Here is a 25,072-nt window from a genome sequence, read left to right on the forward strand (position 1 = left end):
GCACCTCTTGGCCCTCTCACAGCGTGCCAATACCTGTTTTGCCTGCATTGCTTTGATATATATCCGTTCGGGTACGGCGGCATTGTGTTATCCAAAATGGTGAAAGGCCGCCAACAAAACGCGGCAGCGGGCGCAATGGAGAAGTTTGTTCGCAATCCCGGTCCCCAACAACAGAGAAGGGAAACTACACAAGCTGAGTCTTCGATCCCCCCCTCTCCTGCACACAGCTATACCTCATCAGAACCGCCCGATGCTGCGTTACAAAGAGTGTTGGATGCCGTGACAGCTAGTGAGGCCCGCTTGGCTGATAAAATTGGACAGGTGCAGTCCGACCTCTCCATTATCCATCAAGACCTACAAAAGGGTGAGAGAGAGGGTGGGTGAGGCCGAAACCCGTATCTCCAATGTCGAGGATACTGTCACCCCGCTGGGACGGCGAACTGATATTCTGGAGTCTCAGATGACTGATGTGCGCAAAAAACTAACGGATATGGAGGGACGCTTACGTCGCAATAATGTCCGTTTCATCGGTTTGCCCGAGAAGGAGGAAGGCTCATCTCCTGAGGAATTTCTAGAAACATGGCTTCGGAAGGCATTTGGATCCGATGCATTCTCACCTCATTTTACCATAGAACGAGCTCATAGAGTTCCGATGCGCCCTTTGCCTCCGGGGGCTCCGCCTCGTACCTTCATCGCCAAGTTCCTCCACTTCCGCGACCGGGACACTGTTCTGAAACTTGCTCGCACGAAAGGCCCCCTAACATGGAACGGGTCGCCAATATCGGTCTTCCCAGACTTCGCGATGGAGGTGCAGAAAGATAGAGCTCAATTTCTGCCTGTTAAGAGGAGACTCCGGGAACTTGATCTGCCATACGCCATGCTCTTTCCCTCACGATTACGAGTGGTAGCTGATGGTGAAACCATATTTTTTGCGGCCCCTCGGGAGGCGATGGTATGGCTGGATAGACGCTTCCCGGCGAGACGGGCTCTTGCTGATTCGTGATTAATTCCTGTGACTCTAGTTGCAAGAGACTTTCTGTACAGGATAAGATTATCTGCATATCTACTGGGGGGATGCGGGATGTGGAAAATGTTTAAGTATCTAAATGCTGCTCCCTGAGGATGTGAGGGTGATGGGGGGGATAATTATTCACCTGATTTTCTGTTTTGGTACTCTCCTCATATTGACCAATTATTATATGTATGTTGCTGTGATGCGGGGGAGGGGGGGGCTGGGGGAGAGGAGGGATATATTTGTGGTCCGAATATATCCGATTGTATTTTGCTATTCAGTCCCAGGGGGAGACTTTGTGTGTTTCGCCCCCTTTTTCTATCTTGTAGGGGTGATTTAGATTAATGGCTGGGGAAGTTTTGTTTGTGTTTTGTTCTCTTTTTCTTAGGGCCATTATACTCTTGGCTCCACCCAGAGTATAACTAGCTGTGTGCTCTGGGCTCGAGCCGGTGTTAGGTTAAGGGATCCAGGTATGCTGCAGGTTGGGAGTAGTGTACAGGGTGGGGGGAGGGGGGGAAGTTAAAAGTTACGGTTGCTTTTTATATGGATGTTTGGAATTTGAGTATGTATGGCTTACAAATCTATTCATTGAGCGGTGGTGCCTTGTACTTATATGCAGTGGGAGTGGATCTGGCTGGCTGTGGGCTGTAGCCCCTATGATTACCGCAGCGACCCCTCATGGTTGGAATTAGGATGTTGTCATGGAATGTGCGGGGACTCAATGACAAGATTAAACGATCTCTGGTGCTTAGACAAATTAAGCAGTATGCCGCTGATGTGATATGTCTTATGGAGACCCACCTGGTGGGCAGCAAGACCCTAGCCATTAAAAGACCTTGGGTGGGGTGGGCATTCCATTCTACACACACCTCTACATCTCGGGAAGTCTCTATCCTTGTAAAGAAGTCTGTTCCCTTTGTGGTGGAATCAGTACAAACGGACCCATGGGGGAGATATGTGTTTTTAAAGTGTAAGATCCACTGTACCCCTTTGCTTTTACTGTCCGTGTATGTGCCTCCCCCGTACTCCTCCGATGTCTTGAAAAAAGTTGCAGGGTTTATGGCACTGTCACCGGGAATACCTGCGGTGTGTATGGGGGATTTCAACAACGTATTAGATAAAGCGATGGATAGATTCTCTACTAATCCCTCTGGTCCACATTCTGATAGAAATGATTTTGTGTCGGGACTGGGCCTGGTTGATCCCTGGAGAATGAGACATCCATCTGTTAAACAATATTCATGTTTCTCACATTCCCACTCCTCGTTCTCTAGGATTGACCTGGCTCTTCTTTCGAGAGATCTGACTCCTAGGGTTCGGGATTGCAAATATGAGACTAGGGGTATATCAGATCACTCCCCTTTAACACTGATCCTGGATTTTAATTGCTCTAGAGGCCAGGCAGTGTGGAAGTTTAATCCGTTCTGGCTAGTACATATGGGAGATGGCTCCGATTTGGTGGCTGCGTGGCGGGAATTTTTCGAGATAAACAAGGCTGGGCAGCCTATCTCTAACTTATGGGATGCGTTTAAGGCCTTTTTGCGGGGAACCCTAATTAAACGAGTGGCTAATTTAAAAATAAGAATTTACTTACCGATAATTCTATTTCTCGGAGTCCGTAGTGGATGCTGGGGTTCCTGAAAGGACCATGGGGAATAGCGGCTCCGCAGGAGACAGGGCACAAAAAAGTAAAGCTTTACTAGGTCAGGTGGTGTGCACTGGCTCCTCCCCCTATGACCCTCCTCCAGACTCCAGTTAGGTACTGTGCCCGGACGAGCATACACAATAAGGGAGGCATTTTGAATCCCGGGTAAGACTCATACCAGCCACACCAATCACACCGTACAACTTGTGATCTAAACCCAGTTAACAGTATGACAACAGAAAGGGCCTCTTAAAGATGGCTCCTTAACAATAACCCGAATTAGTTAACAATAACTATGTACAAGTATTGCAGATAATCCGCACTTGGGATGGGCGCCCAGCATCCACTACGGACTCCGAGAAATAGAATTATCGGTAAGTAAATTCTTATTTTCTCTATCGTCCTAAGTGGATGCTGGGGTTCCTGAAAGGACCATGGGGATTATACCAAAGCTCCCAAACGGGCGGGAGAGTGCGGATGACTCTGCAGCACCGAATGAGAGAACTCCAGGTCCTCCTTTGCCAGGGTATCAAATTTGTAAAATTTTACAAACGTGTTCTCCCCCGACCACGTAGCTGCTCGGCAGAGTTGTAATGCCGAGACCCCTCGGGCAGCCGCCCAAGATGAGCCCACCTTCCTTGTGGAGTGGGCTTTTACAGTTTTAGGCTGTGGCAGGCCTGCCACAGAATGTGCAAGTTGAATTGTGTTACAAATCCAACGAGCAATCGACTGCTTAGAAGCAGGTGCGCCCAACTTGTTGGGTGCATACAATATAAACAGCGAGTCAGATTTTCTGACTCCAGCCGTCCTTGCAATGTATATTTTTAAGGCTCTGACAACGTCCAACAACTTGGAGTCCTCCAAGTCGCTAGTGGCCGCAGGCACCACAATAGGTTGGTTCAGATGAAATGCTGATACCACTTTAGGGAGAAAATGCGGACGAGTCCGCAGTTCTGCCCTATCCGAATGGAAGATTAGATAAGGACTTTTATAAGATAAAGCCGCCAATTCAGATACTCTCCTGGCAGAGGCCAGGGCTAGTAACATAGTCACTTTCAATGTGAGATATTTCAAATCCACCTTTTTCAATGGTTCAAACCAATGGGATTTGAGGAAATCTAAAACTACATTTAGATCCCACGGTGCCACCGGAGGCACCACAGGAGGCTGTATATGCAGTACTCCCTTGACAAAAGTCTGGACCTCAGGGACAGAGGCCAATTCTTTTTGGAAGAATATTGACAGGGCCGAAATTTGAACCTTAATGGATCCCAATTTGAGACCCATAGATAATCCTGATTGCAGGAAATGTAGGAAACGACCCAGTTGGAATTCCTCCGTCGGAACCCTCCGATCCTCGCACCACGCTACATATTTTCGCCAAATGCGGTGATAATGTTTCACGGTGACTTCCTTCCGTGCCTTAATCAAGGTAGGAATGACTTCTTCTGGAATGCCTTTCCCTTTTAGGATCTGGCGTTCAACCGCCATGCCGTCAAACGCAGCCGCGGTAAGTCTTGAAAAAGACAGGGACCCTGCTGTAGCAGGTCCCTTCTCAGAGGTAGAGGCCACGGTTCGTCCGTGAGCATCTCTTGAAGTTCCGGATACCAAGTCCTTCTCGGCCAATCCGGAACCACTAGTATTGTTCTTACTCTTCTTTGCCGTATGATCTTCAATACCTTTGGTATGAGCGGCAGAGGAGGAAACACATACACTGACTGGTACACCCAAGGAGTTACCAGTGCGTCCACAGCTATTGCCTGTGGATCTCTTGACCTGGCGCAATATTTGTCCAGTTTCTTGTTGAGGCGAGACGCCATCATGTCTACAATTGGTCTTTCCCAACGGTCTATTAACATGTTGAAGACTTCTGGATGTAGACCCCACTCTCCCGGATGAAGATCGTGTCTGCTGAGGAAGTCTGCTTCCCAGTTGTCCACGCCCGGGATGAACACTGCTGACAGTGCTATCACGTGATTCTCCGCCCAGCGAAGAATCTTGGCAGCTTCTGCCATTGCACTCCTGCTTCTTGTGCCGCCCTGCCTGTTTACATGGGCGACCGCCGTGATGTTGTCCGACTGAATCAACACCGGCTTTCCTTGCAGGAGAAGTTCCGCCTGGCTTAGAGCATTGTAGATTGCTCTTAGTTCCAGAATGTTTATGTGAAGAGACTTTTCCAGACTCGTCCATACTCCCTGGAAGTTTCTTCCTTGTGTGACTGCTCCCCAGCCTCTCAGGCTGGCGTCCGTGGTCACCAGGATCCAATCCTGAATGCCGAATCTGCGGCCTTCTAATAGGTGAGCCTTCTGCAACCACCACAGAAGTGACACCCTTGTCTTTGGTGACAGGGTTATTCGCAGGTGCATCTGCAGATGCGACCCTGACCATTTGTCCAACAGATCCCTTTGGAATATTCTTGCATGGAATCTGCCGAATGGAATTGCTTCGTAAGAAGCCACCATTTTTCCCAGGACTCTTGTGCATTGATGTACTGACACTTTTCCTGGTTTTAGGAGGTTCCTGACCAGATCGGATAACTCCTTGGCTTTTTCCTCTGGAAGGAAAACCTTTTTCTGAACCGTGTCCAGAATCATTCCTAGGAACAGCAGACGAGTTGTCGGGATTAAATGGGATTTTGGAATATTCAGAATCCACCCGTGTTGTCTTAGCACCTCTTGAGATAGTGCTAAAGCTGTCTCCAGCTGTTCTCTGGACCTTGCCCTTATTAGGAGATCGTCCAAGTATGGGATAACTAATACGCCTTTTCTTCGAAGAAGAATCATCATCTCGGCCATTACCTTGGTAAAGACCCGAGGCGCCGTGGACAATCCGAACGGCAGCGTCTGAAACTGATAGTGACAGTTTTGAACAATGAACCTGAGGTACCCCTGGTGTGCGGGGTAAATCGGAACGTGTAGATACGCATCCTTGATGTCCAAGGATACCATAAAGTCCCCTTCTTCCAGGTTCGCTATCACTGCTCTGAGTGACTCCATCTTGAACTTGAACTTTTTTATGTAGAGGTTCAAGGACTTCAGATTTAGAATAGGCCTTACCGAGCCATCCGGCTTCGGTACCACAAATAGAGTGGAATAATACCCCTTTCCTTGTTGTAATAGGGGTACTTTGACTATCACCTGCTGAGCGTACAGCTTGTGAATGGCTTCCAACACCCTCTCCCTTTCGGAAGAGACGGTTGGTAAGGCAGACTTCAGGAAACGATGAGGAGGATCCGTCTCTAATTCCAACCTGTACCCCTGAGATATTATCTGCAGGATCCAGGGGTCTACCTGCGAGTGAGCCCACTGCGCGCTGTAATTTTTGAGACGGCCCCCCACTGTCCCCGAGTCCGCTTGAGAGGCCCCAGCGTCATGCTGAGGTTTTTGCAGGAGCCGGGGAGGGCTTCTGTTCCTGGGAAGGAGCTGCCTGTTGGTGTCTCTTCCCTCTTCCTCTGCCTCGTGGCAGGTACGACAAGCCCTTTGCTCTCTTATTTTTGTAGGAGCGAAAAGGCTGCGGTTGAAAGGTCGGTGCCTTTCTCTGTTGGGGAGTGACTTGAGGTAAAAAAGTGGATTTCCCGGCAGTAGCCGTGGCCACCAAGTCTGATAGACCAACTCCAAATAACTCCTCCCCTTTATACGGCAAAACCTCCATGTGACGTTTTGAATCCGCATCGCCTGTCCACTGTCGTGTCCATAAGGCTCTTCTGGCTGAAATGGACATAGCACTCACCCGAGATGCCAGTGTGCAAATATCCCTCTGTGCATCACGCATATAGATAAATGCATCCTTTATTTGTTCTAACGACAGTAAAACATTGTCCCTATCTAGGGTATCAATATTTTCAATCAGGGATTCTGACCAAACTACTCCAGCACTGCACATCCAGGCAGTTGCTATAGCTGGTCGTAGTATAACACCTGCATGTGTGTATATATTCTTTTGAATAACTTCCATCTTTCTATCTGATGGATCCTTAAGTGCGGCCGTCTCAGGAGAGGGTAACGCCACTTGTTTGGATAAGCGTGTGAGCGCCTTGTCCACCTTAGGGGGTGTTTCCCAGCGCGCCCTAACCTCTGGCGGGAAAGGGTATAATGCCAATAACTTTTTTGAAATTATCAACTTTTTATCAGGAGCAACCCACGCTTCATCACACACGTCATTTAATTCTTCTGATTCAGGAAAAACTGTTTGTAGTTTTTTCACACCATACATAATACCCTGTTTTACGGTATCTGTAGTATCAGCTAAATGTAACGTCTCCTTCATTGCCAAAATCATATAACGTGTGGCCCTACTGGAAAATACGTTTGAATTTCTACCGTCGTCACTGGAATCAGTGCCCGTGTCTGGGTCTGTGTCGACCGACTGAGGCAAAGGGCGTTTTACAGCCCCTGACGGTGTTTGAGGCGCCTGGACAGGCATTAATTGATTGTCCGGCCGCCTCATGTCCTCAACTGACTGTTTAAGGGAAGATAAACCATCACGTAATTCCACAAATAAAGGCATCCATTCTGGTGTCGACCCCCTGGGGGGTGACATCTGCATATTTGGCAATTGCTCCGCCTCCACACCAATATCGTCCTCATACATGTCGACACCACGTACCGACACACACCGCAAACTCACAGGGAATGCTCTAATGAAGACAGGACCCACTAGCCCTTTTGGGGAGACAGAGGGAGAGTCTGCCAGCACACACCACAAAGCGCTATATATACAAGGGATATCCTTATATTAAGTGCTCCCTTATAGCTGCTTTAATATATATATATATAGCCATTAATGTGCCCCCCCTCTCTGTTTTACCCTGTTTCTGTAGTGCAGTGCAGGGGAGAGACCTGGGAGCCGTTCTGACCAGCGGAGCTGTGACAGAAAATGGCGCCGTGTGCTGAGGAGATAGGCCCCGCCCCTTTTTCGGCGGGTTCTTCTCCCGCTATTTTTCCAGTCAGGCAGGGGTTAAATATCTCCATATAGCCCCTATGGGCTATATGTGAGGTATTTTTAGCCTTGTATAAGGTTTATATTTGCCTCTCAGAGCGCCCCCCCCCAGCGCTCTGCACCCTCAGTGACTGCCCAGTGAAGTGTGCTGAGAGGAAAATGGCGCACAGCTGCAGTGCTGTGCGCTACCTTATGAAGACTGAGGAGTCTTCAGCCGCCGGTTTCCGGACCTCTTCACGCTTCAGCATCTGCAAGGGGGTCGGCGGCGCGGCTCCGGGACCGGACTCCACGGCTGGGCCTGTGTTCGATCCCTCTGGAGCTAATGGTGTCCAGTAGCCAAGCAGCAAATCCACTCTGCATGCAGGTGAGTTTACTACTTTCCCCCTAAGTCCCACGTTGCAGTGATCCTGTTGCCAGCAGGACTCACTGTAAAGAAAAAAACCTAAACTAAACTTTCTCTAAGCAGCTCTTTAGGAGAGCCACCTAGATTGCACCCTTCTCGTTCGGGCACAAAATCTAACTGGAGTCTGGAGGAGGGTCATAGGGGGAGGAGCCAGTGCACACCACCTGACCTAGTAAAGCTTTACTTTTTTGTGCCCTGTCTCCTGCGGAGCCGCTATTCCCCATGGTCCTTTCAGGAACCCCAGCATCCACTTAGGACGATAGAGAAAAACTTTTTCAGGCACCGGGAGTCCGAACTGGAGACCCTAAGTGTTGCTGCAGAAGCACAATATTTGCAGGATTGTTTAGATAGTTCCAAATCTGCATGGTTGTCAGCTCAGGGGGAGTGGAGGGAATATCTAATGGAAAAGACTCAGCATAGACTTCTCTTCTCCTCTCACGCCTTTTACGCCTCCGGGGATAGGCCGGGATCATATCTATCCTCCCTGGCACGGGGTGAGAGTTCCTCTAACACTGTGGTTGAAATTGAGGCCTCAGACGGTACCACTCTATCGCAGACCCCACAGATTGCGTCGGAATTCGTGTCGTATTATAGGCGATTATACAGTTCTAAACTAGAATGTACCCCGATGCAATTAGACGAATATCTACAGACTATACAGCTCCCCTTGCTGACCTGTGAGGCGCATGACTTCCTCGAGGCACCTATCTCGCCAGAGGAGATTGTGGCTGCGATCAATGCTGCTCCCAATGGGAAGGCTTCGGGGCTAGACGGCATACCGTCTGAGCTATATAAACGACATTTAGATTTTTTTGTCCCCCAACTACTTGAGTTATACAATCAGATATTCACACAGGAATCCCTCCCATTATCTATGGCAGAGGCGTTGATTGTTGTCCTTCCGAAGCCCGATAAGGACCATAGGAAGGTTGATTCTTATAGACCTATCTCCCTTCTCCCGGCCGACATTAAAATTCTGGCCAAAGTCCTGGCATGTAGATTAAATCAGGTCATTACGCAGCTCATACACCCAGATTAGACAGGGTTTATGCCCAATAAATCAACTTCCATTAAACTTAGACGATTATTTACCCATCTCCAGGTCTCCCGTGAGGCTCCCTCATCCATAGTAGTATCATTGGACGCCGCTAAGGCCTTTGACTCCGTGGAATGGGAGTATTTGTGGAGGGTCATGCACAAGTTTGGTATAGGCCCTAGCTTTATCAAATTCATCAGATTGATGTATTCCTCTCCCCTGGCTAGGGTGGCAGTGAACGGTTTTGTATCACACTCCTTTCCATTGTCTAGAGGTACTCGTCAGGGATGCCCATTGTCCCCTACCCTGTTTGCTATGGCCATTGAACCCCTTGCATGTCTTCTGCGAGCGAACCCTGAGATTTTTGGATATACTGTGGGCACCAGAGAGGAGAAAATAGCTCTATATGCCGATGACATCCTGCTATTTGTGGATCGCTATGCTGAGTCTATGCCTAGGATTTTAGATATTATTAATCAATTCGGATGCTACTCCGGGCTCCTGATCAACTGGGAGAAATCCTTCATTATCCCACTCCAGGGCGAGGTCCCCGCCTCCCCATTGGTTGATCTCCCACTAAGATGGGTGAATTCCTTTAAATATCTGGGCATTTGGGTATCTAACGACCCTCATAAATTTACTTCCCTTAATATTACACCACAAATATCTTATCTTCGCAATAAAGTGAAGGTTTGGGGGAAACTGCCTCTGACAGTTACAGGGAGGGTTAATATGGTGAAAATGGTTTTTCAACCCAAACTCCTGTATATTCTACAACAATCCCCAGTATACATCCCCCAGAAAACTTTCAAACAGATAGATGGGTTGCTGTCCTCCTTGGTCTGGGCTAGTAAACGGGCACGGTTGGCACTTAATACTCTGACCAGGCCCAAAACCTCAGGGGGGCTGGCTCTTCCCAACTTTCGTTTTTATTACTTTGCAGCACAATTAGCACATCTATGGGAATGGGTTAATGAGTCTGACATTTCGAGTCTGCACTCGCAGTTGGTAATGCAGGAGTACCCAGGTGGTTCCCCATTGAGACTGCTTCTCTGTGGAAGCGTCAAAATGTCGACACTACCACTCATAAAACAATATATTACAGTTTGGAGGCTGGCGCACCGGATATTGCAAGGACAGGGCATTGATCCCGACACTCCACTGGACAATAAATATGGATTGCCGGAGTTGTGTCAGCTTCAAGTCAGGGAGGTGTGGGAACCATGGGGAGTAATTTCACTGGGACACATACACTGATGGGCTTTTTAGATCCTTCCAGCAGATTCAACAGGAATTTAACGTCCCCTCTGCGTATTTTTTTCGCTTCCTCCAATTGCGGCATGCTATGTCCGCCCAATTCCCCGATGGCCCGCCGACGCTTACTGATTCCCCGGTTAAACTGCTGCTGCAGACGTTGGGATCCGGTCATTTAGTCTCCAAAATATACGGCCGTCTACTTCAAATGCATCATATAGACCCCCTTAGCTCCCTCAAGACCAAGTGGGAGTCTGATCTAGGTCCAGTGTCGGATGATATATGGGAGGGTGCTATGGGATCGTGCCGGCTTTCAAAATCATCTGTCCGATATCAACAGATTCAGTTGTACGTATTACACAGGGTATATATGTCCCCTCTGAGACTGTCACATATAGGGGGATCCCACAGCTCAAAATGTCCCAAATGTGGCAGTCTGGGAGCAGACTTTTGGCATATGATATGGCTCTGTCCCTTGGTGTCGATTTTTTGGGAAGAGGTCATACATGCTATAGTTGATACGGGTATCCCCTCTACCGTACTTACACCTATATCTTGTATATTAGCAACGATAGATGAGGAAGTTCTAGATCCGCCCAGTCGACGCTATGTTGTCAACCTCTGTGCTTTGGCCAAGGTATGCGTAGCCAGATTGTGGATGGCTAATGAAGCCCCAACACCACAATCTTGGATTGCTCTGGTCAATGCCTCTGTCATACATGAAAAATTTGTATATCTGGCCAGGAATGCGGAAAAAAAGTTTATTGCTATATGGGGAAAATGGATGAGTTCTCGCTATTTTGCTTCACGGATGAATACCGCTGAGCTCTAGATCCATTTAACTAACTGATGTGGGGGATCTCTGGGGTGGTTGGCCCATGGTCAGCCGGGTTCAAATGCAGGATACTGCCGTGATAAAGTATACTATGATATGTGTACAATATATAGTAAATCTGGGTCATCAATGCTCTTGCTGCATATGACTTTGAATGGGTTATATAACACCACGTCACACTGTGCTCTTTATGTAATACCGTAAGCATGTTGTTGAATGTATTATCTTTTTATTTGTTTCATTGCTTTATTTATCAGATGTATGCTTGTTATGTTTTGCTTTAGGCAATGTCTAAATGCTAAAGTACTGTAAAAACCAATAAAAACTTATTGAATTCAAAATAAAAAAGCTATAGATGTCTGTGCTAGACTTTGAACTGAACTCGCCAGAGTTTCCACCCAGGGTGGATTTGTATCTGCGGCTGGTACTGGCATAGGAAGACCCATAGCTCCTGTAAGTCTGTCCACCAGGGCACCCAAAAACAGTGTAAAGGAAGCCCAAGGAGGTTCCTGTGTAGGTACAGGAGTAGTTGACTGTATAGCACGAGTCCGGGCTCTCCAACAAGTAGGGAGCCACTTACATTATCCCCAGCCTGGCCGTAGCCACTTCTTTGCGCGCAGGAATGGGCTGGTGACACTGACAAGGTAGCCAGTACACCAGCCTCCAGGAAGGGGTGATGGATAGGTCAGCGGTAGCGTTAGAATGCTCACGGCTTATAAGTAAAAATAAAATAAAGAACGTTAACTGAGGATGCAGGCAGCCCCAGAAAAACACGTGATACACCAAGAAAAGAAAGTGTCTCCATGGATAGAGGCTGGGTATAGGGGAGAACAGTCTGAAAGTAGTTAACTTTTTAGTGCCTAGACTCTTGCAACTCACACTACACCCACAGACCCAGTGCCTTCCTTGGCTGAAAGAAAAAAAAAGCCTTCACATAACCCTTTACAAAGCCAGTTTTTGCCTTTTATTCAACTGTTGGTATGAAGCATAAGCACTGTACTTGCCAACAATCTTTCTGTAATACAGGTGTTCAGCAGATAAGACTAGTATAACATTTATTCAATTGTGTGTTTATTTTACCATCATTTATATAGCACCACCATATTATGGAGCTCTGTGTGGACAATATTCATTTACATCTGTTCCAGCCCCAGTAGACCTTACAATCACATTATTAACTTTTATGTGCTGCAACAAGGTGTCTGCAGCGCCGTACAGGAATTAACAGTACAACTGTTATCAACACATAAAATGAGTCTCCTTATCTGGCGCCTCTGAATTTATTAGTGAAAACCTTCACCCATCCTTGGACTTCAAAGGATCGATAGAGAAGGGGCCAATTCAAGGGAAAGCATGTTTCTCCACAAGGTCACTGCAACTTTTGACTACACTCATAAGGTACAGTATCTTCTAGCCCCCTATAATCGATCTAAGAAGGTGACTTTTAAGAGTATAAAAAAAACCTGACTTTTTTGTACTTAACGTCAAATCTGTGTGCAAATGAGTCCAAAGTACAACAGAACTTGACATTAAAAAAAAGTGGCATAGTAGCACTTCACATACAGATAGAGCCATCTTTATCTTGGCCTTTAATAGGATTAATTGAGTCAGGGCAGTCAGAATTAATCCCCTGCTATAATGACTTAATCCCGATATATTGTTCTCTCTGTATTGTATTGTAGTGTGCCTAGGTGCAGCAGAGAAGCCAAGATGAGCGTGGCTCTATCTGTAGATTCAAACTCAGTTGCACACGGGTATAAAAGCACTGCACATCAAATTAAGTCTCCTGAAATGGATTTGATGCATCGCGATAATGACGCGCATTCAGATGAAAGACAAAAAGACTATCCGTGCAAGCTGAGTCGCACAAAACCTGACACGTTGAGAAAGGATGTTTGGTGCGTCTGCACAAAGTGTATGAGGACGGGTGGAATTCAGTATGCTGGCTGTTGGGATCCCAGCGCTCAGTATACCGGCGCCGGAATCCAGACACCCGGCATACCGACAAATATTCTCTCTTGGAGGTCGATGACCCCCCCCCCCCCCCCCCTTCCTGGAGGGAGAATAAATAGCGTAGCGTGTCACCATGCCAGCAGCGTGGCGAGCGCAGTGAGCCCGCAAGGGGCTCATTTGTTCTCGCCCAGCTGTCAGTATCCAGACGCCGGTATGGTCGCCGCCGGCATACCATACTACACCCACAAGGACACACCTGTACATCTCAATACTCCTGCTCTTTAGGCTTAGCTGTCATTTATGACATTACTAAGGCATTAAGATTTAAATGGTTTCACGTTAAGGGCTGAAATGCCAAACAGAAATTTACAAGCAATTCATCACTTACCTGGGCACGGGGTAGGATGGTATCCCCCACACAAATGTAGACCTTTCACTCTGCAAATCTGTAAGATATTATTTCCATCAATGTATTACAACTCAAACATTAGAAAAGCCCAACTTCAGGCCTGCTGTAAAGTCTAGCGCACAGGTTCACAAACTCTGTCCTCAGAACGCCACAAAGTGTATGTTTTGCAGGTCTCCCACACAGAATAAAAAATTAAATAATTAGCTCCACCTGTGGGCCCTTATAAAATGTGTCGGTAAGTAATTAATACACCTGTGTACCTGCTGGGTTACCTGCAAAAATAGGATTTTGGTACTTACCAGGTAAATCCTTTTCTTTGAATCCATAGGGGGCACTGGAGTACTCTTGGGATATGGACGTCTTCCGCAGGAACAGGGCACTGAATATTTAAATTTATAACTCTCCTCCCCTCCATATCCCAGAGTATCTCAGTGTTTTTTACTGAGCCGAACAGGAACTATAGAGAGGTTGACAATGGAGAATTATATATAACATAACGGACAACAACAAAGTTGACACATAACGTTACTGACAACTAAACAGTTGACACCATAACCGATAGAACCTTATAATTTGAACCAGTCGGTGAAAATGTGTTACCATAAGATCCCCTGAGCTTAATACAAACCAGGTAAAACTGCTCTGGGTGGGCGTCCAGTGCCCCCTATGGATTCAAAGAAAAGGATTTACCTGGTAAGTACCAAAATCCTATTTTCTTTTTCATCCACTAGGGTTCACTGGAGTACTCTTGGGACGTACCAAAGCTTCCCCTGTGGGCGGGAGAGCTGTTTGACACCTGTAACACTAGGCGGCCAAAGCTAGAAGCTGATGCCGCAAACGTATCAAACTTGTAAAAGCGCACAAACGTGTGCACTGAAGACCATGTAGCCACACGGCAAAGCTGCGTCGTAGAAGCTCCCCGACCAGCTGGCCATGAAATTCCCACAGAACCTGTGGGATGAGCTATTACTGATGTAGGCGACTGTAACCTAGCCTTAAGGTAAGCCTGACGTATAGTCAGTTTTATCCATCTGGATAAGGTCTATTGAGAAGCTGGCCAACCCCACTTGGCAGCATCATAGAGAACAAACAACGTATCCGTATTACGAACTGTAGACGTTCGGGACACATAAACGCGTAATGCGCGTACCACATTCAGAGTTCCAGAATGTGCTGTCAACACAGGAACTACTATTGGTTGATTGATGTGAAAAGATGACACTACCTTTGGTAAGAAAGCGAGATTCGTCCGAAGTTCCGCTCTGTCATCAGGAAACACCAAATACGGTGGCTTGCATGACAAGGCACCCAAATCTGAAACACGCCTTGCCGAAGCTAAGGCTAGAAGAAAAATTGTTTTCCAAGTGAGAAACTTTATATCCACTTGCTGTAAGGGTTCAAAATATGAAGACTGTAATAAATGTAAAACCAGATTCAAGTCCCATGGCGCTGTAGGTGGAATGACTGGAGGCTGTACTCTGAGGACACCTTGTAGAAAAGCGTGTACCGACGGCAATAGAGCCAGTCGTCTTTGAAAATAAATTGACAACGCAGATACCTGCACCTTTAGTGTAGATAAACGCAGTCCTCCATCTAACCCCGTCAGCAAAAATAACAAAAGACGGGATAACTTGAAAGATGATGTCGGAAAACTTCCGAGCTTCACACCAACCTATATAGGCACGCCAAATTCTGTAATAATGAGCTGCAGTAACCGGCTTCCTAGCTCGTAACATGGTTGGTATAACCGATACTGTAATGCCCTCTCTTCTTAAGAGGGCGGTCTCAACAGCCACCCCGTCAAACGCAGCCGCGCTAAATCGGGGTAAAAGAACGGACCCTGTTGTAACAGGTCTGGACGTAGTAGGAGCGGGCAAGGATCGTCTGCGAGTAGTCCGCGGAGATCCGAGAACCAAGCTCTCCAAGACCAATGAGGCATCACTAGTATGACTGTGACAGACTCTCTTTTGATCCGTTTTAGCAACTGAGAGAGCAGCGGAAAACGGTGGAAACAGATACACGAGGCTGTACGGCCACGCGATTGTGATTGTGGCGAGGTGCCATCAGGTCCACCTGAGGGTAACCCCACCTGTGGACCAACATGAGAAACACCTCTGGATTTAATGCCCAGTCTCCTGGATGAAAATCCCGACGGTTGAGATCATCCGCCTCGCAGTTGTCCACTCCCGGAATGAACCCAGTCGACAATATCACCTGGTGGTATTCTGGGCAATTGAGGATTCGAGCTACTTCCCGCATTGCCATGCGGCTTCTCGTTCCTCCCTGGTTGTTGATGTATGCGCCTGCCGTCGCGTTGTCTGACTGCACTTGGACAGGCTGAGAGCGAAGCATGTAGTGCATTGTAAATTGCACGGAGTTCCAGGACATTTATAGACAGCAATCTGTCGTGATCCGCCTAGAGACTCTGTCGCTGACCATTTTAAACTACAACTCCCCAACTTCTGAGACTCTCGCCCAGAGTAGAGACACCGTCGCCCCTGGCGACAACCTCACCCTGTGGGGAATCTGCCTATGCGAGGGCGACCACTGCTGTTGAAATGGACGCGAGTGAAAACCTCCGAACTGAAGCGCTTCGAAAGCCACCACCATTGTTCCTAATAGGCGAATACACAAATGTACCGATAGTGTGCGTGGCTTGAGCACTAATTGTACCAGATGGCGTATAATCTGTACTTTCTGGTGTAAAGTCTTTGATTTACCGTATTTGGAATCATACCTAGGAATTGAAGTCGTTGAGACGGAATTAGATGCGATTTCTTGAAGTTGACACTGCAACCGTGGTGTACGTTAGCAGCGCAAGTAGGAGGAGCATCTGTTGAGACGGAGCTCTTATGAGCAGATCGTCTAAGTACGGAACGATTGTCACTGCCAGAGATCTGAAATGAGTTATCATCACAAACATCACTTTGGTGAATACCCGAGGCGCTGACAAGAGGCCAAACGGTAGAGCCTGAAACTGTTAATGGTTGTGGCGTATTGCAAAAAGCAAAAACCTCTGATGAGGTGACCAAACCGGAATGTGTAAGTACGCATCCTGGAGATCAAGCGCAATCATGCAATCTTGTGGCTCCAAATCTGCAAATACTGACAGCAGAAATTCCATCTTCAATCTGTAGTAAGTGACTTACTGATTGAGACTGTGACGAAGCCCTCCGGCTTCGGTACCACAAACAGACGTGAATAATAACCCTGACCTTGTTGGTGTACCTTGCCTGGAATTAAAAACTGCTGAATCCAGCAGAGACTGAATGGCAACCTGCCAAAACAACTTCTTGTCGTCCGACAGAGGCAGTCCTGTCTTGAAAAAAACGCAGTGGCGGGAGACAGCTTTTTTTTAACACTAAATAGCGGATACATCCATCAGTGGATGTCTGGAATCCCGGCAAATGTAACGTCTGAAGACGCGCTCCCACAATTGGAAATCCGAAATGGCCTGGGAGCCCGTCAAGCCAGTGGCTTGTTGGTGACTTTAGCGCCCTGGCGTTACAAGGCGTGGCTGTACCACAGCCTTGACAGGACTGAAGTCTAAAGGATTTGAACGCCGGACCAGAGTATTTCCGTCTTGGTACCGGTGGAGGCAATGTCAGGAAACTAGACTGTCCCCCCCCCCTGCCTTGGCCTGAGAAATGCATTTGTCAATTTTAGGACCAAACAACTTCTGGCCACCGTATTCCTTTGACCTCTGACTCCTCTTGCGAAGAACGCAGCCAGAGAACTTGTCGTGCTGTAACTAGCGACGATGAAAGGCGAGAAGCGAGCTAACAGCCGGCAGCAGAAGCTGTACATAGCTACTTAGCAGCTTCTCAAATTTGATTAACGATAAGTATAACGTGATCGTCATTGTTTCCATACAAAGAGCGCCTTAGTGACCCAAATCTATCTTACGTCTGAAGGGTCTTTATAAGGTTTGACACAGACGAATCCACCAATGGCGGATTCGCCAATGTAGATGTCACTGTGTGGAAACGGGTAAATAGACTTAAATCTGTGAGGTATAGAACGGGTTATTCGCTTATTTCTACTAACATCTTAGTAAGATATCCTAAATAAGAAGCCCATTGGCGATCTCTGTCGTTTAGTAAATATGACTGATTATATGTTAGAGGCTCCTTAGTCTCTGTAAACTTCAGAGACTGACGCACTGGTCATTATCAATGTCTGGGCTGTCAAAAACCGCACTATCTGACTGCTGGTCTAATGTGCCCTCCTCACCCTTATTTAACGCCGTGAGGTTTGGCATAGAATTGTCAGACTGCAACATAGCAGAAACGGTTAAATTATAAGACCAATTAAATTAATACCCTGTTACCCAAAGTGAAGTTGGACTTTTGCAACGGCTGAGACTCCTCCGTTAGATTTGGCGGTCTTCTCAGAGACTCGGATGTTGCCGCTCGTGTCGAACGGTGGCCAATTCTAATTGCAACTAAGCCATTACATTTGCGTAACATAGGAATGAAACCGGGTCCCGGAGTGGAAACCTACAAAACATATGGAACATGTGGTAGATTCATGTACAGACATTGCAGTAAAACTTCCTTTTTAGTCTTTGCTGGTGCCGTACTCATTATGCAGACAGACAACCCAATAAACAAAGACAGACACTTGCACGACTGAGTAAAAGTGTTACTTAAGGTGTGTAATATACATATATATATGGCCGAAGTGCATTCACATGGCCAGCCTATATAAAACCTGAAGCAAAAATTCCCACTAACACCCCTGTGGAGTAGAGATGTAGGACAGGAATGTTCTGGAATTAGAAACAGGAAGAAAACAGGAAGCATGGTTAAAATGGCCCCCATGCCATGCTTACACTGATAATCACAGTACAGGTTACAATACATGCCTCCAGTGTTAATATAGGCTCAATAGTCTATTATACAGTGATAATCACAGGCAGGTTACAATACATGCCTCCTGACTGCAGTTTAATATAGGCTCTCTATTAATACCACCTATAGATATGGCAGCCTGTCATACAGGCTATTCTTCCCCTTTAGATTTTCCCCCTTGCAGCCGCGCTGTAATCAGCCATGTCCTCCCCCCCCCCCCTTCCCCCTGTACTCCCTGTAGCGCTGTGTCTCAGCGGGGAGCATTGCCGGGAAGCTCATTGCAGGGGGGCGAGGGACACTTATTGCAGAGCAGCGGAGATCGGCTGGCCGGAGCGGCGCGTAGCGGCTTCCGGCGTCGCTAGCCGAGCTGCGGCGGTTCCCCTCTCAGCGCTGACATCTTGCAATACAGCGCTGACGGAGCGTCTGGGGCGGGCGGGCTGTATGAGCGGCGGGTGCGGGCGGCATTACAACACGGACCCCACACAGCGGGGCGGCAGCCTGCGCTGACCGCCCCGTTCCCCCCAGCATACCTTGTGTAGGGAGGGCTGCGACGGGGCTTCTATCTGTAAGCTCCGTCCAGCTTTTCAGTTCATGGCTGCGACGGGGCTTCTATCTGTAAGCTCCGTCCAGCTCTTCAGTTCATGGCTGCGACGGGGCTTCTATCTGTAAGCTCCGTCCAGCTTTTGCAGTAGGCAGTGGGCTGCGTGTGGCTGCTCTTTGTGAGGACCGACACGCCATGCTCTCCGTGCAGCGGCACTATCCCGGACCCATGTTTTTACAGAAACTGGGAAGGGATGTGCTAAGTGCAAAAGGAAAAAGTAAAAATGTAAAAGTAAAAATGAAAAATTAATAAAATATTCAACTAAGTGTGGGAACTCCACACAAGCCTTGTTAGTGCTGTGAGCACAGAAAAAACACTGAGGTACTCGGGGATATGGAGGGGTGGAGAGTTCTAAATTTAAATATTCAGTGCCCTGTTTCCTGCGGAAGCCGTCCATATCCCAAGAGTACTCCAGTGACCCCTAGTGGATGAAAAAGAAACATGCACTGTTTGGTGTCCTGAGTACTGAGTTTGAGAACCTGTGGTCTAGCATACCAGAAAGCTACTGCCTCACAGCGGGTATTAACACTATACTGTTGACTACAAACACAAGCTGTTAAAAGTGGCAATTACATTAGCTTGCTGATCTTGGAAAGATAGAAACATAGAATTTGTCGGCAGATAAGAACCACTTGGCCCATCTAGTCTGCCCCCCCCCTTTTTTTTTTTTTACATTATTTTTATCTCTAACCTTATTTGATCCTTATTTCTTTGTAAGGATATCCTTATGTCTATCCCATGCATGTTTAAATTGCTCTACTGTTTAAGCCTCTACCACCTCTGATGGGAGGCTATTCCACTTGTCCACTACCCTTTCTGTGAAATAATTTTTCCGCAAATTTCCCCTGAACCTCCCCCCCTCCAGTCTCAGTGCATGTCCTCGTGTCCTATTGCTTCTCTTCATTTGGAGAATGTTTCCCTCCTGGACTTTGTTAAAACCCTTGATATATTTGAAAGTTTCTATCATGTCCCCCCTTTCCCTTCTCTGCTCCAAACTATACATATTGAGATTTCTTAGTCTTTCTGGGTATGTTTTGTGATGTAGTCTGGGTATGTTTTGTGATGTAATCTGGGTATGTTTTTTCTGCAGTTGCACTAAACAGCCCCTGTAGACACAGCAGGTTCCACGAGACTCTGCTTAGCATCGGGCGTCTTTTCGATGTGAATAGGATGCCCAAGGAGACTGCTGATTAATTGAGATGCAACACTTGTATATTTGTCTTCGACTCAGTCTTTGAAACGCCATACGTAGGGCTACGATGCAGCAGCTGCGGCTTTATTCCATGCCAAGGTTTATTGTGTTTCATATACACAGACTCAAGATATACAGTACAAGTGTCATATCAAAATAATCATCACAGTCTCCTGGGTCCGTGCTACTTGCATTGCGACTAAGACATTTTTGGTAACAACAAAAAAACCAAACCATAGCACCTCGGAGCTAGCAGAGTTGCACAGGGCCTGTCCGTTTACTCACACCAGGTATCTTCCGCTGCATGGTGTACGGAGGCTAGTTGTAGGAGGACACATCTGTGCTACAGACCATGCTGAGGTACTACCGACTGCTGAAAACAATTCTATTGTATGGTTATCAATGCTTCATCAGCATTTACAGCAAGCCCCATTAGCCCTGCTACTGGAAACCAAATACCCCATCTATATTTATTTCATGAGCATATTTTGTATTAACCTCAATTCCCCTTCTTTCTTTATCCTATTTCTTTAACTTATGGATTTTCTTTCCAACACGGAATCCAGTCCTCTTCTTGCCCCTTTTTCTTACCAAATACAAGCTGTGTTTTATCATTCTGTGTACTGTAAATACATGCATTAGCTATGACCCACTGAGGGTGCCATCTCAAGTGTAATAAAATCTAAAGAAAAACTAAGAAACTGGCACTGCAACAGGATCCACTTACACAAAAATACATACAATACATTTTTATTCAACAGATTTACCTTTATGCAGTCAGTCATAAGTGAGAACATGATCTAATAAGCATGTAAATTAAATGATCGTTATACCTTCGTCCCAGTCCTCATTACATGGTGGAGAGTTCCAACGACTTGGGCTCACATCTCTCTTGTACATGCTCTTTTCATCAACTAAAATCCAAAAAGGTTTACAAACATTTCAATACAAAGTAGTTTTAAGAAACAAGGACAGCCACAATTACACATACACATGGGTTCTCATACATCTTTGCTGCAGTCGCGCCAAAAAGACCCTCTTGGCACGCCAGTTCCCTTAAGACTGCTAGTGTTGGCCATGTTTTTTGCTGAAAATATGTCTTAATCGCAACGTGACTGGGACTCACAAGAAGACTGCGCCAATTTATTTGATATGCAACACTTGGATATTTGTGTGCGGTTGAGTCTCTCAATCTACATACAAAGTGCTACAATGTAGCAGCCACAACTTTTTTCCACGCAAAGTTCCATTGTGAATCGTATACAGATTCCGTTGCACACAGATATAAAAAGTGTACATATCAAATTAATCAGCAGAGTCTACTTGGGCTTTGAGTTAGCAGATCTGGCCAAAGAGGGAGTGGAAAGGGAGTGTCTATGGGAAGACTCTGGAGGTCGGCGAACCAATGGAGCCTGGGCCAGGCTGAAGCTATCAACAGCATGATGCCTCCTTCCTACTTGAACTTGCAAAGAACCCGCAGAAGGAGAGACTGGAGGAAAGAGGTATCCCAGACTGAAGTTCCACCTCACCGTCAGAGCGTCCACGAAGGTAGCTGCAGCATCCCTGGTACTGGACCTGTATATGGGTACTTTGTGGTTGTATCGTGAGGACATGAAGTCCACCTCCAGTAGACTCCATTTGTCCAAGACGACATCTGGGTGCAAACCCACTCTTTGGTTTGAACATCTTATCGCTTAGGAAGTCTGCTTCCCAATTGAGGACTCCTGGGATGAACACCTCCGAGATAGGCAGGAGATGACAAATCAACCCAAACGAGGATGCGCGCTACTGCCTTCATAGCCGCTTGACTCCATGAGCCACCCTGACAGTTGAGGTAAGCAACCGCATTGTCGGACTGGACTTGGACAGGACGTCCCTGGAGATAGTCCTGCACCAGAGTGAGTGCCCGGTATACAGCCCAAAGCTCCAGAAAGCTGATGGGCAGGCAACTTTCGTGGGTTGTCCAACATCCCAGAAAGGAGTGATCAGCCACCGCGCCTGACACGCGGGGCTGTCATCTGTAGTGAGGAGCACCCAATCTGGAATCCAGAAGGGATGACCCTTGTCCAAGTGAGACGTTTCACAAGAGTGAAAGCCAAACCTCCTGAGAGAGGACAATCATCTGGGCCCAGATCAGATGATGCTGCCTGTTCCACCGGGACAGGATCAGGTGTTGAAAAGGCCTAGAGTTAAACTGGCCGTATTCCACCATATCAAAGGTGGAGACCAAGGATCCCAGAACTTGCATTGCAGAGTGGAAAGACAGTCACCAACCTTGAAGCAACTTACTTATGCGCAGGTGAAGCGCCGTAATTTTGTCTGCTAGTAGGAAAATCCACCACACCGGAGAATCCAGGAGTGCTTCTACATGTGACATCTTCTGAAGAGCAGGTAGGGAGGACTTCTTCCAGTTGATGAGCCAGCCGTGTTCCTGTAGGAAGGCAATGGTCAGCTGAAGATGGTGCTGGAGTATTCCCGGGGATTGTGCCAACAGAGGATCATCCAGGTATGGAAGTATTACAACTCCCTGATGCCTGTGCAGCCCTAACAGCCATTATTTTGGTAAAGACCCGAAGGGCAGCACCTGAAATTGAGAATGCGGCCAGAGGATAACAAATCTGAGAAATTCCTGATGTTTGGGAGTAATAGGTACATGCAGGCATGCATCCTAAATGTATAAAGATGCCATAAAGTCCCAGGTTCCAATGCTAGGACAATGGAATGGAGATTTATTTTAGGTTGAAAATAGGCCATTCGGCTTCTAAACCAGGAAGAGGGTGGAGTTAAACCCCCTCCCCCTGAAGGGACCGGTATTATTACTCCTGACTGCATCAGAGATTGGAGGGCCATGATGGGATCTGTTGGAGGACCTGTACAAAAGAACTGCTGGGAGGACGTCTCAAAGGTGAGTGTACCAGTGAAAAACCACCATTAATACCCAGGTGTCTGTGGTGGTCTGACGCCATGACTCTGCAAACTGAAGAAGTCTGCCTCCACACCTGGTATCCCCCAGTAGGAGGCCCATCCCATCAGGCAGAGGGTTTGTCATCAGACTTTGTAACTGAATGTTGGCAGCTCATGCTTGTTTAGAGTGAGGTTTGGCGGTCTTGTGTGAGCTGGTCTGCCTGGGAAAGGACTGGCCTTTAACCTTACACTGGGGACGAAAGGACAAAAAAAAAAAAAAAAAAAAGGAGGATGGCCTAGGCTTTGAGGTAGTCGTCAAAAAGTAAAAAGGCAGATCTTGTCCAACTCAGCACCAAACAGTATGTCTCCAGAGAAAAGGAAGAGATTCTAGGAATCAGTGTCCACTACCCAGGACCATAGCCACAAGACCCTTTGGGCGACCACCACAGATGCAGACACTTTGAAAGCAAGTACTCCAGTATCCAAGGACTACCAGGTAAGAAGCTGTCTCCCGGACATAGGAGATGTGGGACAGTCGTTTCCTGGTACCATCGGATTAGGAACAGGTAAGGCTGACGACACATAGGCCCGTTGGATAGTAAGCCTAATAGAACTGTCTAGTCAGGAGCTCCACTCTGTCCTTGTAAAAGTATGGCCTTTTACACGATAAGACCCCTAATTCTGAAACACGTCGAGCAGAAACCAGGGTCAGTAACATCAGTCTTCCACTTGTGGTACTTGTCATCTACCGTCATCAGATGTTCAAACCAGGAGGACTGTAGAAATTTCAACACTACATCCAAATCCCAGGGTGCCGTAGGAGGCACAAAGGGAGGTTTTATGTGGAGTACCCCATGCAAGGTGGTCTGAAATTCTGGCAACACTGCCAACTTCTTTTGAAAAAAAATGGAGAGAGCTGAAATCTGGACCTTAATGGAACCCAGACGTAAGTCCTTATCCACACCAGCCTGCAGAAAACGTAGGAAACGTCCCAATTGAAACTCTGCAGGCGGATACGAGCGTTCCTCGCACCAAGAGAGACATATCTCCTCCGGATATTATGATAGTGTTTTGACGTCACCGGTTTCCTTGCCTGAACCATGGTTGCAATAACTTATGGAAAGGCCCTTGTGAGCTAGGATGTTCCGCTCAACCTCCATGCCGTCAAACGAAGACACCGTAAGTCCGGGTAGACGAACGGTCTTTGTTGAAGAAGATCGCTTCTGAGAGGTAGAGACCAAGGGTCTTGTCCGGGCCAATCCAGGGCAAATCAGAATTGTCTGGACAACTTGATTCAAGATTCGTTTTAGCACTCTTGGGAGCAATGGGATCGTAGGAAACAAGTAGACCAGCCAGGTAAGGACACGGCGACGCCCAGTGCGTCCACTGCCTTCGCCTGAGGGTCCCTGGTCCGCGAGCAATACCAGGGAAGTTTCTTGTTGAGACGAGAAGCCATCATTGTCTATTTGTGGGCAACCCCACCGGTCGATGATCTACTGGAACACCAGGCGATGGAGTCCCCACTCCCCCGGGTGGAGATCGTGACGACTCAGGAAGTCCGCCTCCCAGTTGTCCACACCCGAAATGAAAATTGCTGACATGGCTCTTGCATTTCTTTCCACCCAGAGGAGTATCCGACACCTCTCGCATGCAGGCTCTGCTTTTTGTCCCTCCTTGTCGATTGATATATGCCACCGCCGTGGCGTTGCCCGACTGTATCTGAAACACGTGATCCTGGAGTAAAAAAGAGGCTTGAAGAAGAGCATTGTAGATTGCCGATGTGCTAGAATGTTGACTAGAAGGAGGCTTTCGTGGGCTGACCTCCTGCCCCGGAACTGCCCCCTTGGGTGACCGCTCCTCATCCTCTCAGACTCGCTCCGTTGTAAGGAGGGGCCAATACTGAATTCCGAAACTCCTGCCCTCCGGGAGATTAGGGGACTGTAGCCACCACAGGAAGGAAATCCTTACCTGAGGCGACAGCCGAATCATCCGGTTCATCTGGATATGTGATCCGGACCACTTGCTCAGGAGATCCAA

The 25,072-nt window shown here is 47.4% G+C and overlaps 1 protein-coding gene across 1 annotated transcript in view; it reads right to left on the reverse strand.

The window, feature by feature from the left end:
• Positions 1 to 25,072, reverse strand: part of LOC135008417 (gametocyte-specific factor 1-like) — a 525,710-nt gene that overhangs the window by 164,392 nt on the left and 336,246 nt on the right. The window contains exons 6-7 of the mRNA XM_063952201.1: positions 20,965 to 21,045; positions 13,465 to 13,522 (exon numbers count right to left, since the gene is read on the reverse strand). Coding sequence (XP_063808271.1) covers positions 13,465 to 13,522; positions 20,965 to 21,045 — 139 coding nt within the window. The remainder of the gene's footprint in view (positions 1 to 13,464; positions 13,523 to 20,964; positions 21,046 to 25,072) is intronic.

Source organism: Pseudophryne corroboree, chromosome 2 (assembly GCF_028390025.1).
Source record: "Pseudophryne corroboree isolate aPseCor3 chromosome 2, aPseCor3.hap2, whole genome shotgun sequence".
NCBI classification, from domain to species: Eukaryota; Metazoa; Chordata; class Amphibia; order Anura; family Myobatrachidae; genus Pseudophryne; species Pseudophryne corroboree.